Below are 16,256 nucleotides of genomic sequence, written 5' to 3' on the forward strand. Positions count from 1 at the left end.
CTGTTTAACACAGGACAGTGGGATTTATACAGGGGCCTATGTGAATCAACAAAAACAAAAGAAACCCTTCCAAAAAATAATGATCTTGGCTCAACCCTGTGGTTATTAGAGTAATCCTGAGGGGAGCAAGAAAGCCAAATTTAGAGAAAAGGAAGACTTTAGCAAACAGAGAGAGATAATATTAAGGGAGACTGGAACAGGAAAAATGGAAAACAAGATAGCATGGAAACTTGCATTTGCTCTCAGACTTCTCAACTTCTTTTGATTAACCATGGCAGGGAGACCCTGCTGCTGATTGCTTATCCTTTYAGAAATTCAAGCATTGGAATTCAACCCAGCTGATAAATTATATCACAACATTAAGAATACAGGTTTTATTTTTCTTAACTTTAGTTATGTCTCTGCCTGAATTTTGTAGTAAAAGAACTCAGAGAAAATGTTTGTAGTTCATTTTTCAATCAAATAACCTGAAAAATGAGCCAAAAAGACAGCGGAGCAGCCTTGTAAAAGTACAGAAATTATTAAGCTTTTGAACTTTACATACATCACCTGTCAAAAAAGAAAAACATATATGAGCAGTAATAGGGCTGTTAAAACAACCAAAGACACCTATACAGACATTCGGTTTTTATTTTTATAAAAAACAGTCAGATTTATTAGTGCCAATGTATGTTCATATAAGGAAACAAAAACTAAACTAATCTGAGTAGCAACTTACATCAAAGGATATCAAAATAATATTTCTTGTAAGTGAAACATAATACTTCATTTAAACGTGTCTCTTGCAAACTACAAGTCCTTGTTATCTGTCTATGAAGCCTTTAAAGAAAAGTTGCTACAGTCAAACAGGATCCTGATAGAACTTGGCACATAAAGAAACAATTCCATATTCACCCATACAATACCTCTCACTCTCCTGGAGCACTCATTCATACAATACTTACATAATGCATATACATTATGACTAAAGCCAGGTATGGCCTAAAGCACATAGAATATCTCAGTTCTAAATGTAACATATCTCTACATCAAAAGCAGGTCACTGTATTTACAGCAGATGATCTCTCTCTGCAGATGGGGCTTTTGCTTGACGATCCTTTTGTTAGTGTATGCTAAGATGCTCGAGTTGTCAAATTATTTATCAAATTAGAAGTGTATCTACAGGAAGATCTGTCTGATTGTGTGCGAGGATTCTAAGGCAATAATAGTAGTTGTTCCACAGGAATAGTGCTGCCACTGCAACCCACTTTCCCTCGGAGCAGTAAAGCCTTCCTTTCTCCAGATGCAGCCAGGTAAAGTGAGACATTCATGATCTGCAAACTGTTGGCTCAAAAGTCTAAAACTTGTTTGTTTGTTTGTTTTAATGTTCATGGAATAGCACCATAGGAATTCACACTTGGTATCAAAAAAATCCTGGGTCTGTTGTTTTGTTTTGCTTTTTTCATAATCATGGATATTCTTACACTTAGGAAAAAAAAAAAAAAAAAGACAAAAACCTCTTTGGGAAACTTTACTTTTGGATACTACTGTAGCTTCATTTCTGAGTAATTAAATCAGGCAAATAGTTCATTCACAAAAATGTCCTAAGAAATAAAGCTTAGCAGTGGTTTCAAATGTACTGCTGAAAACAAATTCAGTAGGAGTCCCAGATGATCCTTGACCATTTCTTTCTCATGGATACTGATTTTGATTCAGGACAGGTTTTCATCTCAGTCTCTTTCTATATTCAGTGCAAAATAAGAGCACATCATCAGAGATAGCTTACTTAACCAGTAAACCAAGCATTTTCAGATGCTTACACTGTTCAGGTTCAGCCAACTAGTGAGTGGTCACTAGCGATGACTGATGTAATAGTTCAGACTTTTCAGTCATTAGTAAAATAAAATACTCTAGATCAGTTATGTTTCAGAAGTAGGATTTTCCAGTTTCAAAACACTGATAACCTGATAGGACAGACGAATTTGTAAAAAACACAGGACAATGCAGGAAGGTCTTCCCATTTTATATCTTCTTTCAAATCCTTGTACACACCTTGCAGAGGATTCAAAGTCAAATCAACTAGGAAGAAGGACAGTATTTTGAGTGTTTGACCTAAAAGAGCTTCTTTTCCTCCTAGACAATTGTCAGAAGGAAGAACGGTCTACAGGGTCACTTCCCCTGAACGTGACTGATTGAATCCACACGCAGTTCTAGCAAATACTGGACCATGAACAAAAGCTTTTATATTCTCCCTGCATGCAAGTCCTTTCACAAGCTTTGCAGAGACARTCAAGTAGGGAGTCTGCACTTCATCATCTTGACTATTCCACTGGGGTAGATGATTTTCTTCTTTTATTTTATTTCAGTCTCTGGTCTTATAAGTCAGCATTTCAACTGAACTTACATTAAACATTTGTGCTAATAACTTCAGTTTAAAAAAAAAAAAAAAAAAGACACCATCCTTCCTTTTTACTGTGCGTTCTTTCTTTCTCACTCTCCTTTTCTGGCATAGAGGTTCTTGTGTTATTTTTTGGTGTGCACACTATCTGGATATTTTATACTTCTATATCGTATATGAAATCCTTTCTTGTTGATTGTATCATCAGTGTGAAAGTGAAGTAAAAGAGCTTCCCCTGCTGAATAAATTTCTTCTGGTGGCTAAAATAAATGAATAAAAAAGAAATTATCTGTCCATTCTGTGTATTCATTCACTTTTATTTTCCTTATGAATATTTTTATTTTCCTGCTTTGCCTTATCTTGTAATTCCACTCTCACATGATACCATCTGACATCACCAGACAGAATGGTTCTATCTCATTCAACTCTCAATTACAGGCTAGGAATTTTTGAGGCAGACTGAGGAAATAACCTAAACTCCTAGTTTTTCTCCAGTTCTGCTGGAGCAAAAAAGTGATTGTGCAGGACCATATACAGTACTCTAAATTTAGATAAACAAAAGAGGTCAATACTTATTTTCTATCTTATTCTTCACAGACCTCATGATGTCCTATTTTATTACTGAAGCACATTGATCAGAAGTATCAGCTGAGCTACCAAATCTGCTTCAAAAGTTGAGAAGGGGGTAATATATACTAACAGTGTCTTTTTCCCACTCCAGTTTGGATAATTTTGCTTTTTATTTTCAAGAGCTTTTCTATTTAATTGTACCCATCCTATGTGGCATCTGAAGCCCTTAATTTACATTTTACCAGAACCAAACCTCCACCACCACCAATACTCAACCATTCCAGCCCCAGCCCCAAAAATAAGAAAACAATTCACCCCATTGTCTTGTTCTACTTGTGAGATAGGGTAAATTGTGAAGAAAGTTATTGTTTTGTGTAAATTAGTGGATTTTAGGCTSAGTTGTAGCATTTCCCTTAGAATACAGCCCCTACAGTTCAAGTTTCTGTGCATCATTAGCTGTTCAAAAAGGCACTAAAAGGATTTAAGCCAGCTTACAGGTAACTTGTCTGAATGACTAAGAAGTTTGATCCAGCACAGTGGCTCAAAAAAGTGACACATAATTACTTAAGGGCTCCTGTAATCTCATGTAGAGTCTTTGAAACCTTTTATGTAGGCAAAGAATATAGGTTTGAAAGTGTGCTTGTCTGGCACACATATAAAGAATTGATGAGGACTTGTGGGATCATTGCATGGGTTTTCACAAGGCAGGCAGCCAGCAGACCCGTGCAAGTCTAAAATGAGAAATGGGATACAGCATTTTCAGGGTATCACCTCGTCGGCTTCCTCCATGTCTAATAGTGAAAACGTGTCAGAGATGCATATAGGATTTCATGTTTTCTTAAGGCCCATATTAGTCACCCAGTTGAGGACCACTTTTTTTTTCCTAAAATCAGACTTAAGTAGTCGATGAGCATACTATGAACACTTCCCAACTGCCCCTTCCACAGTAAAATGTGGCTTTTTTCCAACTGAAATAATTTTTATATGATAATTTTCAACACTTGTGCATTTCCCTCTAGGTAAGGGAAAAAGTTGCTAACACTTTTCGGTTGCTGATAAACTTTCCACTGCCAGCTTCTCAAAGCTTAACATAACTTTACTATACTTTGATTAAAGAATAGGTAAGAGTATTTATTGATGAAAATATTTCAAGGGAGGGACTGTACTACAAGCTGCAATTTACATACTAAAATCTGAAGCAGATAATCTAGTATCTTCATTATAAGGCGTAGTAACTGAATCTCATGACCCTTACCTTCCTCTGCCCTGCCTTTCTTATTCGTTTCTTTTTTTAAGAAATGAAAAAATAAAAAAGTTTTATACCTGGTTACTTACCCCAGATCCACAAAATCTCCCAAGCCTCACAGCTGCCTTATCGTGACCGTCAAAAAGCTCCACATAATCGTAGCCACAGTCTGCCTCTTCCTCAACCTCGAAAGTCTGGAACATCAACTCAACGTGAGAGCCGCGCTCGGCCACCAGGAGCCAGTCGCAGTCCGCCTGAACCGGGTAGTTGTTATCACCAAACTGAGCGTGTGAGTACAGGTCCTTGGGCTTGATTTCAGCTTTCAACCGGCCACCACACTCTAAAAGAAGGGGGGAAAAGGAAGAGGAAGCTTATTTGGTGCAGGTTTGTGTTTTCTTTTCATAGATGCCCAGTCTTATTCAGGMTGAGTGCATTTCAGTGCCACAAGCAGGTTAATCAAACAAGCTGAGAGTGAATTCCTACCCAGAAGGAACACAAATCCATCATTCTGAGTTTTTCTTATATAAATCCTGTTTTATAACTAGAGACACCTGAACACAGTTCATTATTTTCAAGTGAAAGACAAAGACAGGCAACACCAAAGCTATGAAGAAGGTGGTTTGAGCAGTATAACAGTCTTTGGGTGGGCMCTCAAGAGGTTCCTGGGGCCAGCAAGACAGTTGCGTTACTGTAGAGGTGAATAAGCTGTCCAACAAATAAATAAAAGTGTTAGAATCCATTCAAGAATAGACGGAAATTGCATTTCAGGGAAAAAAATTCATTGTTTATCATGTTTCCAAAAGGTGGGTGAAGGCTTTTTAATTTTAGAGGTACACAGATTTCAGTGCAAACAGAATAATTCAGTTTTAGTTTTTCATTGAGAACAAATCATCTCTTATAGCACCCATTAAAAACAAGAAGTGCTAATGAGCTTGAACAAAAGACTAAGACTCACAAGTTTAGATCTAATTTTTATAAATAAATGAACATTTTTTTCTGCATTTTAAAAATATATAGTTATTATAATTTATCATTTTAGAGTAACCTGAAACAAATCCCAAGATTCAAATCTGTCTAAGCTTTGGTGAAGAGACACTTCGAATTTAACTTTAGTGTCACAAACTCCACCCACACTAAACATGACCAATTGCACTGTTATTTGTGAGGAGTCACATTTCAGCTAAGAGTTAATAATGGTAACGACCAAATTCTTACTTTTTACAAAAGGTGGTTTTTTTCTTAATAGGGAAATCAAGGAATAAAACCAGGAAATATAAACTATGTCAACAATCCTTTTTTGTTGTTGTTGAGGGGAGAGGGGGTTTCATTTGGTTTGTTTTTTGTTTGACTGGATTCTTGCCAATATTAAGAATATCTCCCTGCCTCAGACACCAAACAGCTGCAAAAGAGAAAATGTTTAGTGAACTTCTGCATTCTTTCCCTCTTCTTGCTACAGAGGACAGGAGCTTAAAGGAAAATTGTAGCCATACAATCACAGAAAACGGCAATACCCATTCCCCTGCCCTTCTCTCACAGATCACTGCCTCATATTTTAGAATAGAAATTACCAGCCAAATTTTCAGTTTCTTAAGAAAGCAAGGTTCCAAAAGCCTCCATCCAGCCTGCTCAATGAGGTGTTGCATCAGGACACAGGGGACAAGCACAGAGTAGTGTCACTCAGCCCTGCTTGCTGAGCCTTGCTAGCACAGCCAACCCCAGCCAGCGTGGTTTCCACAATGGAGATGTGGCTGCTTTGTCGTGGGCAAGATGTGCTTCTGACTGTCAGGAAATATGTCCAGCCTGTAAAATGATAGTGATCTGGAGGCTTCAGGTGAAAAACTTCTTCTAGATCAGCTAAGGAACAAAAAGCCTCACATGTTTCATGACCTTTCTGGGCACTTTTAGGCTTCTTACAAACATAAGAGATAATCAAGTTTCCTGACTGTTTAAAAAGCCAGACAAACAGGAAAAGCTTAAACCCACACCATCTGAACTAATGAAACAAGTTTATAAATTTGATGCAGGACTCCCATGCTGAATTATTACAGTTATTTTGGAAGCAACACAGGCCTCTAAACTGAGTGACATCTGAGATACCCAAACTTATTTGAGACATCCTCCCAGCACTGACAGATAGGAATAGGACCTACAGTAGATCTGCAGCCTCCTAGAGCAGTGGCTGGGGGCCAGGAACCATAAATGAAGCTGTCCAGAAGAGAACTAGATGCCTGAGTCAGGGCAAGCAGATCATTCTGATGTTTAATGTTCTGTCATGAGCATTTATATGAATTCCTCTTGGATGGGTTATGCTATTTCTGAGAGGGGAAAATATGACAGAATCTCCTTCTAAAACTGGGTTGTACTTTCAAAAGAACATTTTATAAGTTTTGCTCCACCCAAGGAAGCCTTTCTATCCAGTTTATTTTTTAAACTTAAATGTATTTGCTGCTACATTTTTATCCTGTTTTCTGAAATATTAAATGGAGATTTGGGAAATGGATAGCACTTCAAGCCAAAAAACTGTCATGGAAGGGAAATCAACATCATTGACAGCATCTACTGGAGTAAGAGGCCATCAAGCCATGAGGATTCCAGGAATGCAGCAGCAGAGACAGCTCTGGGCATAGAATCAGCTACTCCTTTACTGCTGTTATGTTGCACCATTTCTTTTGCTGAGTGAGCTCTGCCAGCASCTCAGAATTGAAATGAGTCGCTTCCTCAGCACTCCCTGCCTGTCTGTAAATGTTCTCTCTTAAGGAGGCAAACTCTGTAATTTCTATTACATTCTTAAAATCTGGGTAGATTTTATTTTTTGCAGTTTCTCAGAAAAGCACATGCTTGTGCACGCTATGAATGCTTTTAAATTTAAGGCACACAAAACTCAGCAGATATGAGGGAAAATCCAGAAAGTCATAACAAAACTTGCCGTCTTTAAAAGTTAGGGAGTATATATCTGAACTTTGCTCACATACTGACTGATCCTGTTCTGCAAACTGAAAGTGAGGAGAATAAATGAGACAGCAGTTTTACAACACCTGTTTCTAACAAGAATTCTGACCTTTAACTGTATGCCCTGAGGTAATTTAAAAAAATGGATAATCATTACTTTATTTTTACATCTAAGGAAGAGTGTTACTGCAGTAGGGAAGGCATGATATTCCACAAGAATTATCTTGTGGATTTCCACAAGAAAAACAAATTTAATTACAAGTAGCTAAAGTTTTCACTTTCAAGGCCCAGCTCATAAAGAATCCATATATTGTTGTCTACTGTCTTTATCTGGAAAAGAAATTAAATTACTGAAGTTTTAGAATTATTCATAACAAAGCAGAAGGAAAAAAAGAGAAAATGCCAGCATTTTGATATATGTGAGGATTTTTTAGCTGAGCACTACACATCAGCTTGATGGATACTTTGGGTAATAGCAAATTACATTAACTCATCACCTTGATTACCATCTTATATTAATAATTGTTACCTGTCATTAAATCATAGTTCCCAGCACAGATATTTATGGAATATTTTCTGCATTAATATTTACTGCCTGGATAAATAACAATGAACTCTGTAAATTAAAGACAGACATTATGATTGAAAATGAAAACAAAGGCCCCAAAAAACGCCAAATCCCCAAATACAGCAGGCACTGGATATTCAGAGGTTCAGCACTAGGGGCCACTGTAAGCCAAGCAACGTCGGAGGAAAAAATCTACAAACTGAAAATGTCTCAAAAACTCTACAAATGCAATTGCAAATCACTATTTCCAACTTCAGTGACTTCTGCCAAACAAGAAAATTAAATGGTAAATATGAAGGACATTATATTCTAAGAGCCCTAAGAAAGATTTCTATTGTTGTATTTTCCTCATTCGTCTTCGGCTTGTCTTTTAAGCACTACAGGAAAATAATATCTGTTTACACAAACACAGATTTTTGTTTAAGTTAGAACAGGAAAGTAATGGAGGTGCATCACATGCCCCAGTTAAGTGTTGTGATTACAAGTGAAAAGGTAATGAATCTTTTTTGATCTCAGGTCATGAATCTTAGGGAATCTCATTTCTTATCAGACTTTGTTTCAGCATCTTTTAATTTCATATCTATGAGAGTGAGACAGGTAGAAAGAAATACCTAAAATATTACAGAATACTTCCTGCAATCCCCAATTTTTGTACTGTGGTTAAATTTTCATTAGATATGGCTGTTACGTTGTCTTATCTCTGAACTTATCCCATTCCTACCCCAAAAAAAAAAAAAAAAAAAAAAAAAAAAAGGTCTGAATATCTCCCACTAAAGAACAAAGTGAAGCACATCCTGATTTCTGACCTGTAGAGTGTGTTGCTTGGAAGCCCTTTCTTTGAACTGATGCATCAGAAATAAAGCGGAGAAACATTTTGTTTCCAGTAGCAATAAGAGGATCTGGTATTTTATTGCCACATAAGCGTCCCAGGATTGGTGATTTTTCACTTTCGCCATCAAACACTTCCAAGTGGTCATAAGCACATTCTTGATGTTGCTCTATTTCAAATTCATTGAATGTCTGTGGGGGGAAAAAAGTAAAATGACCTGTTGTGGTACTGTCTTTACATGGTACATATGTACATAGGTTATTATGTTTTAGAATACAACGATGCAGTTAAAGTGACAGATTTAACATTATTGCCTCTACAAGCCTGTAGATTTGAATAGCGTATTGATCTTGAGGAAGTGGAATAAAAATTAAGATGGTGAACTTCAAGAGTGCATCATACTTCATAAAGAAAGGCATTAGAAACTTCACAACCAACTCGTATCTGTAACAGAATATTAAATCTAGAATACGGCGGCATTTCTGCTGAATTTGCAGTTTGCAGGATTATCCTAAATTTCACAGAGCATCCAAAACAGCAAAAGGTCAGAAATTATTGTTTCCTCGTGTAGTTGAGGATTGATTGAAACATCTGCAAAACATAATAGCTCCCCCACTTTTTTTTAAACCTACATCACACTGCAACTAAAGCCTCTGAGAATGACTTTTCCACATGAAGGTTTATGCATGAAGGTTACATTTTCTAATCTATTATCTAGAGATCTATTTTTTTTTATTATTACAACTTAATGGTGTTCAGGCTGCACCCTTCACACTAAGGTCACATTTTTGCAAGTGGAGGCATTGCAAAAAATAACACAATTATATGAATTTGTCCTTAGAAAAAACTTCAGGCATTTCCAAAAGGAAGATGGCATACCTGAGAGAAACTGTTAACACACATAAATTAATACCTGCATTTCAGATGTGSAACAGTGTCTTCCAAGACTAGAATGATACAAACATTCCACATATTTAAAGGGGACCTCTAAGAGTTTTCAGATAAGACTCTTGACCAAGATTAAATTTGAATGAGAACCCTGAAGCTTAATATCTGGTTATTTCCCCTCATGTAAACAACAGAAAGGCAATATACATCTTTGTGAGTTTTCAGAATAAACTACAATTTAAGGTAAAATTCAAAATCTATTTTGTTCAACAAAATAGCATAGAAATACCAAGTGTAAATGCTTTCAGTAGTCATATAGCCGACTGGGTAAAAAAATAACAAAAACAAAACAAAAAACCAAACAAACAAATANAAAACAAAACAAACAAAAACCTAAAAGAAAAGGATTAAGAAAAAATGATTAAAAGGAATAAACTGAACTATCAAATGCTGAGCAAGTAACACAATTGAGCGTTCTCTCTGGTACACCAAAACAAACCTGACCTATCAAATCACCTGTGGAACCCTGAGAGTGTGAAAGGCAATGGTAATTTATATTAGCAGCTGACCTAAAGAATATATAAAGAACTAACACAAAGGTTTGTTTTTTTGTTTTTTTTTTTTTTTCCCAGAGAACTTCAATATTCAGAGTAACACTTGTATTTTGTGAAGAGCCTGCATGATGCAGTGGATGCAGGTTAATTCCCCTGTAAAAAACTGGGATACACATTAAGGGACTGAAGCTGCAGAGGCAGTGAAAACAGCTGTGCAGCAGTCACTCCTGCTGCTCTTAAACTGTGGTCAGACATCCTACTTTTATGATGCCAAGTATGCATTGCCATTTATACCCAAATAAAATCTGATGGATTAAGAAAATCCCAGAAAGCTGAGAGACTAACTCTCAGTAAAGGGAGTTAGTTAAACACAGCATTGAGCCAAGGCAACTTGGAATCAATGGGAGCAATAGACAGAATCCAAGTGCAGCCTGCAGAAATTCATTTTCTTTTAGAAGAAAATAATATCTGTTTTTTTCACTTCTCATCAACATGAAAAAGAATCCAACTAAACCAACACTGTCTAGGAAGCACATCTCATTATGAACTGTAAGACAAAGTACTACTTTTGATATTTGATTTCTCACTGGGATTCCTGAGCCTGTTGGAGCACAGCACACGTTATATTGTCTCCCTCAAAGACAACCAGAAAAAAARTCCTAAATCTGTCTAGCAATTGATTCTAGCAATTCCAAAGAGAATCCAAGGAACTTGTTTTTTAAAGGCAAATCAGATCTTAATATCCCAAGTCTTTTAAAAGCTCAGAAGGCCTGATATTTTAAAACACCTAAAGACACTATCTGTTTTTTTAAAAAAGTCAGTTCCTTGCAGGTTTGAAAGAGGAGAACTGACACAAACTCCCCTTAAAGTTAAACATAACTGAAGAGTTGCTGCCAACAGAATCACAAATGATTTAATAAAGTTGGCGGTATAATTAAATTGCACCCTGTCTTCCTGGGACAAACACTTTTGAATTCCTACCCCACCGTGACTATTTTAACCCCATGTGATTTGTCTCCTTAGAGGGAATGGTGTTCAGAAATGTTACATACAGCTTCTAAACATCCAGCCCTTTCTATCTACACCACTCAGCTGACAGATAGGTTGGTGGCACTTATGGATAGCTGCTGCATGGGACACTTCAGTCTGTCTCTTACAAACATCCGGCTGATTAGCTCATGAAAATCAGTCTCCCCACTACATACAATTTCAAAGCCATCTTTATCTACATGTTTCATTTAAAAATTCTAAAGTGCATGTCCATTTTTTTCATAGGCTTCTTAATTGCACCAAATATTTAAATTTAGCCCTTTCAGGAAGAGACTTTTCAATGCTTAGCAGAGTGAGAGCAATCACAACAAAAGATTAATTTCTATATACACACCCCTCTCAAAAAAGAATACACAGCCTCACAATTCATGTGGCTTGTTACCCTGACAGAATCAATTCTCTTCTTATTCAATTTGAAAAAATAAATTATGAAAAGTAAACTTAAATACAGTGTGAAWGTTTAAGAAAAAATATTGACCCATTGTGGAATTATGGTATTAATATTATCCATAGGGGATACCTTGCTGTAGTACACAATTTAAAGACATACACACAGAATTTAATAATTGATCCTACTGGCTTGCATAGAAGAGCAGATCTCAGATGTTAAGTCATGAATTCTGCCTATTTTTCTAACTCCATTGACAAAAACAATTAAAAAACCCGTTTTCTTTGTAAAGCAGATGCTGAAAATATTTTGCTGAATATATCTGCATGTGGTTGTATCTGCAGGTTTTGCCTGCTGTGGTTGTAAGTATTGGAAAAGTTTTTATAGTAACATGCCCATACCCATGCCCATGCCTAGCTGGTTTTGGTTTATTCAGCCAGTATGAAGAATACTTGCTCAGAAGCAGCGGCAGGAAGGTTGCCTGAGTTAGAAACTTATTTTTCACCCTTGGAATGGACAGAGCATGCACACCACTCATTCTCCACCATTCCACCCCCTCCAGTACCGTTTAATTGTTTTACTTCTGCTGAAAAGGGATCAATACACAACCCCAAACCAGCACCAGCAATAAGAGTGTCATGGTTTAACCCCAGCCAGCAGCCAAGCCCCACACAGCTGCTTGCTCTTATCACAGTAGGGCTGGGGAGAGAACTGGAAGTGTAAAAGATAGAAAACTCATGGGCTGAGATTAACTGGGAAAGCAAAAGCTGCACACGCAAGAAAAGCAAAACAAGGAATGAATTCACTCCTTCCCATGGGCAGGCAGGTGTTCAGCCATCACATGGGCCCCATCACATGCAGTGATTATTTGGAAAGACAAATGCCATCACTCTAAATACCCCTCCCTTCTTCATTTTCCCCCTAATTTCATATCCAGAGAATGATGTAACATGGTCTGGACCAGCCCTGTGGTCAGTTTGGGCCACCTGTCCTGGCTGTGTCTCCTCCCAGCCTCCCAAGCRGCCCCAACTTTCTTGCCAGCAGAAAAAGCCTTGGTTCTGTGTAAGCCCATCTCAGCAATAACAAAAATATCCCTATGTAATCAACACTGTTCAGCACAAATCCAAAACACAGCTCCATTYCAGCCACTGTGAAGAAAATCAAATCTACCCCAGCCACAACCAGAGGAAATATTAGGGTTTGGCTAAGGTGAGTAGTTATGAGACTACAATACCCCTTTCATCTCTGCACTAGTCTTTGGCCATTGCTTCTACATCTCTGAGGCAGAAATATCTCTCTCCTTAACTTTATTTGCTCCAAAACAGTTGTAAAATCAATTTATGAAATTTAAAAATATGTAAGGCTGGCTTCTGTTGTAGCTATCCCACAAGTATGCTGCTGAAGGAACACTGGGGCTGAGCTCAAAGCAAAAACCCCCTGGGCAGGACGGTGCCTTCAGCTTCATACAGAGGCTGCCTAACCTCAATAAACCTGCAAAGCTATCTAAGCTCTGCACTGTCCTCAGCCAGCTGGACACAAAAATTCACAAATCTACCCCACACTGCTCTTCTACTTATATTAAAGTTTGGAGCCACTTTCAAGTGAGAAATCCAGAWTCTCAGGGTTTTTTATTCTCTTTTTCCTCGTCAAAAAGAGCACAACAGAAAAAGGTGTGTGTAGAGGACAGTTCATCATTCAAACTTTTGCTTTCTCTATATATTGGAATTTGTGTAAATGGCCTCTGCCATATTTGTCAAAACTTTATATAACTTTTATGAGTTACARTGATATAGTAATGTCTAACAGGAGGAAAGTGTGTGTCCTGGCTTTGCTGTCCAGGTATTTCCAATCACCGTAAACTTAAATCATAGCTCCACTATACTGAGTAGTCCCTGGTGGCCAGAAATGGWCAGGAGTCAGCAAGTTTTAAGAATCACTTACCTCTGGGATGCAAACTGACAATAAAGTTTAGTAGCAGTTTCATATCATTGAGCAGCCATTTGAGAAGGTGATTTGGTGGAAGAAAAGCTAAAAGGGAAGGGCAGGCAGTGACTCACCAATTTGACCCTCTGCCCAGGGGTGGCACTGATTTCCCACGTGCACTCCTTTCTGCTGGGATACTTGTCAGGCCAGTTGGGACTYGTGATGATGCCGTTGGGACTGTGGATCTTCTGTTCACACTCAGCTGTGCCAACAGTGACAGCATCAGTTAGTCTGGGGGTCTGCATCCAGAGGTAGTCAAAAAAGTACTATTTTTTGTCAGGGCAGCCATTAAACAGAAAGGATCTTTAGGAAGATAGATAAGCATGATCTTCGGAGAGCACAGTCATGTTCTTGCCCTCAGCATGTACTTYAGAGCAGTAACCCAGCCTGCTTCTCTATTGATTGTTGTGAAACATACACTATTGTTTGCAATGGATTAGTTGGGTTTTTTTTTTTTAAGTATAATAAAGGAATAAGCATAAGATAAATATTAAAAATTAATCAGATATTTTCCTAGTTCCCCCATCCTACATACAAGTTAGTGTGTAAATCCATATAAAAAGTTTCAATACTACAACTTCAAAAGAAATTTCCTCAAAAAATTTWTTTCGCTTCTTGAGAATTTTCACTGCAGCTACAAAGCAATTCATTTGATCTATAATCCACAGTTTCTAGGTACACATATGCACAATTAGAGAACAGCCAGACTAAACTGTGAGTCTGTACAAAGARCAGCTTAGTCACTGATTTTGTTAAAAAACTAAATGCAAAAATGCCTTCTTTTAGTTCTGGTTACTAGTGGTTTAGTTACAATCTCAAAATGCTTTCTAAATATCAGAGAATTCTTTGAAAAGAAACTTTTAAAGCAGGCAAGTATTATTCCAAAAAGTGTGAAAATGCTAAAGATTCACAAAGGGCATTTCTTTACTTTCAAATTAAATCCATGCTAGAAAACAACATTGAGAAATTACAGTAGCTCACATGATACTGCACACTTGAGGTTCATTTGCAGACAATCTAATTTCTATTTAAGTCTCAAAGCTAATTGTTTTCTTGGAGGTAGCCACATCTTGAGAGAGCCAAGAAGAAAGATGCATAGGGCTTTGACTAGAACTTACATTGTCTGCATGTCACTTAAAATAAACCCAGAAAGGGTAGATATGATTTCAACCTGACTGTGAGGAAACTAACTGCTACTGATAGCAGCAAATCACAGCTTTACCAGGCTTCTCTCCAGAAATTCTACCCCTCTGTTTAATACAGCCTTAGATAAATGCTTTATCAGTGCTTTAAATATTCTACACTTCACAAACTATTGGAAGTAGCACCCTGTGCCAATGAGCCCAAGTTTTCCAAACTGCATTCCTGCAGACCTCAAACTCAGCTCACACAAATGCTGGGGATGAAGGGGATGGGAAAGGGGAGGGATGTTGTAGTACTTAAGCCCAGATGTCTAAAACCCCATTAAACAAGAATTTTTGTCCTTTCTTTTGTTTGAAAGGAGAGCTGCAGAAAGCTTTCTGCAACACACCTGTGCAACCAGCCACCCAAAGGCSTTCCTACTCACCTTCCTTGCAGTCATGCTTATTTTCGTGCAGCACAAATCCGTTCCGGCACTGGCAAACGTAGCTTCCTACCGTGTTGATGCACTCGTGCTGGCAGCCACCGTTGTCCTTTGAACACTCGTCCTTGTCTGCAAAACACACAACGAGCTCTGGTGAGCACACAGCTCCCAGCAGAYCTTGCTACCAAAAGGAGCACCGAGAAGGGTAAGCTACAGCAGTCACTCCTCCCAGTAAAACAGGTTTGTGGTACCTTAGCTCTGGCCACTCTTTGCTCAGCCTGCAGCCTTGCACTGTGGCACAAAGAGTCTGTCTCATCTTTCTAGGAAATGAGGGTCAGTTCCTAAGGGAGAGGAAAACTAGTAAAACAAACAARCTGCAACAAAGGAGGCAAGGGATTTACCAGCTTTTACTCTTTCAAGCGGTCTAGCTGCTAAAAGTAAAATATCCAGTTTCATTTTAGTAAACAATGGTAGTTTATGTACAGCACAAATTATTCCAACTTTATGCAAATTCTACCATTTAATGGTGAKATTTTGTGAGGAATATACAGATCAAACAAGACTTCAACTTCTACACCACGTAAGAGAAAGATTTCAGACAAGCTTTCCTAATATGTTGGGCTTTTTTTCCCCAGCACAGTGACAGTGTGCTTTACTCTTAACAAATCTGGACATTACAAAAACAAAAACATCACAAAAAGAAAAACATTTCATTGAAAGAAAAAAAAAAAATGAATTGGCACTAGTTAGCTCGAGATCTACAATATAGCACGCAGTTCTGTTTATTAACATATAATCCTTCAAAAGAGCTTTTAGTGTGTTAGAAATAAAGCAGAGAGTAGTGGCRGAAATATGACCTGCATTAAACAGCTACAAATTCATTGCATGGACAAAAGCCAAACTAGATTAACAGGCTGTCATTACAGCAAGAGGCCGCAGCTGCCATGCTTCTATGTCATTCAGCTGTTCTTCAGGTGAGGCTGGTCCCTTTAAAAGAGGCAGACTACTCCTGACATGTATGTATGTATACACATACATGTAATATATGGATTCACATGTATATATTTATATGTATATGCACACATATACATACATTCTTAGATATAAAATATATAAAAATATATATAAATATATATATATATGTGTTTATATCTATATATTTATATAAACACAGATATATTAATCCCCCCCATATTTTACTAAATGTGCCATTTCAACATGCAAAAGAGACAGRAAAAAGAGCAATGGAATTTTGGTCATCCCAGAACTCTGGTTGTTGCAGGGTTGGAA

General features: G+C 37.6%; 1 protein-coding gene across 2 annotated transcripts in view; it reads right to left on the reverse strand.

Moving 5' to 3' along the window:
- Positions 1–310: 310 nt before the first annotated feature.
- The window catches only part of TLL1 (tolloid like 1), a 126,458-nt gene continuing 110,512 nt past the window's right edge, over positions 311–16,256 (reverse strand). For both annotated transcript variants that reach the window (XM_057375386.1, XM_057375395.1), the window contains 5 exons: positions 14,970–15,095; positions 13,477–13,604; positions 8,517–8,730; positions 4,283–4,533; positions 311–2,637 (listed from right to left, as the gene is read on the reverse strand). In XM_057375386.1, the coding sequence (XP_057231369.1) occupies positions 2,503–2,637; positions 4,283–4,533; positions 8,517–8,730; positions 13,477–13,604; positions 14,970–15,095 (854 nt within the window). In that variant the 3' untranslated portion in view covers positions 311–2,502. The remainder of the gene's footprint in view (positions 2,638–4,282; positions 4,534–8,516; positions 8,731–13,476; positions 13,605–14,969; positions 15,096–16,256) is intronic.

This window comes from Malurus melanocephalus, unplaced genomic scaffold (genome assembly GCF_030028575.1).
Source record: "Malurus melanocephalus ecotype Western Australia unplaced genomic scaffold, MMel_1.1 scaffold_9, whole genome shotgun sequence".
Lineage (NCBI taxonomy): Eukaryota > Metazoa > Chordata > Aves > Passeriformes > Maluridae > Malurus > Malurus melanocephalus.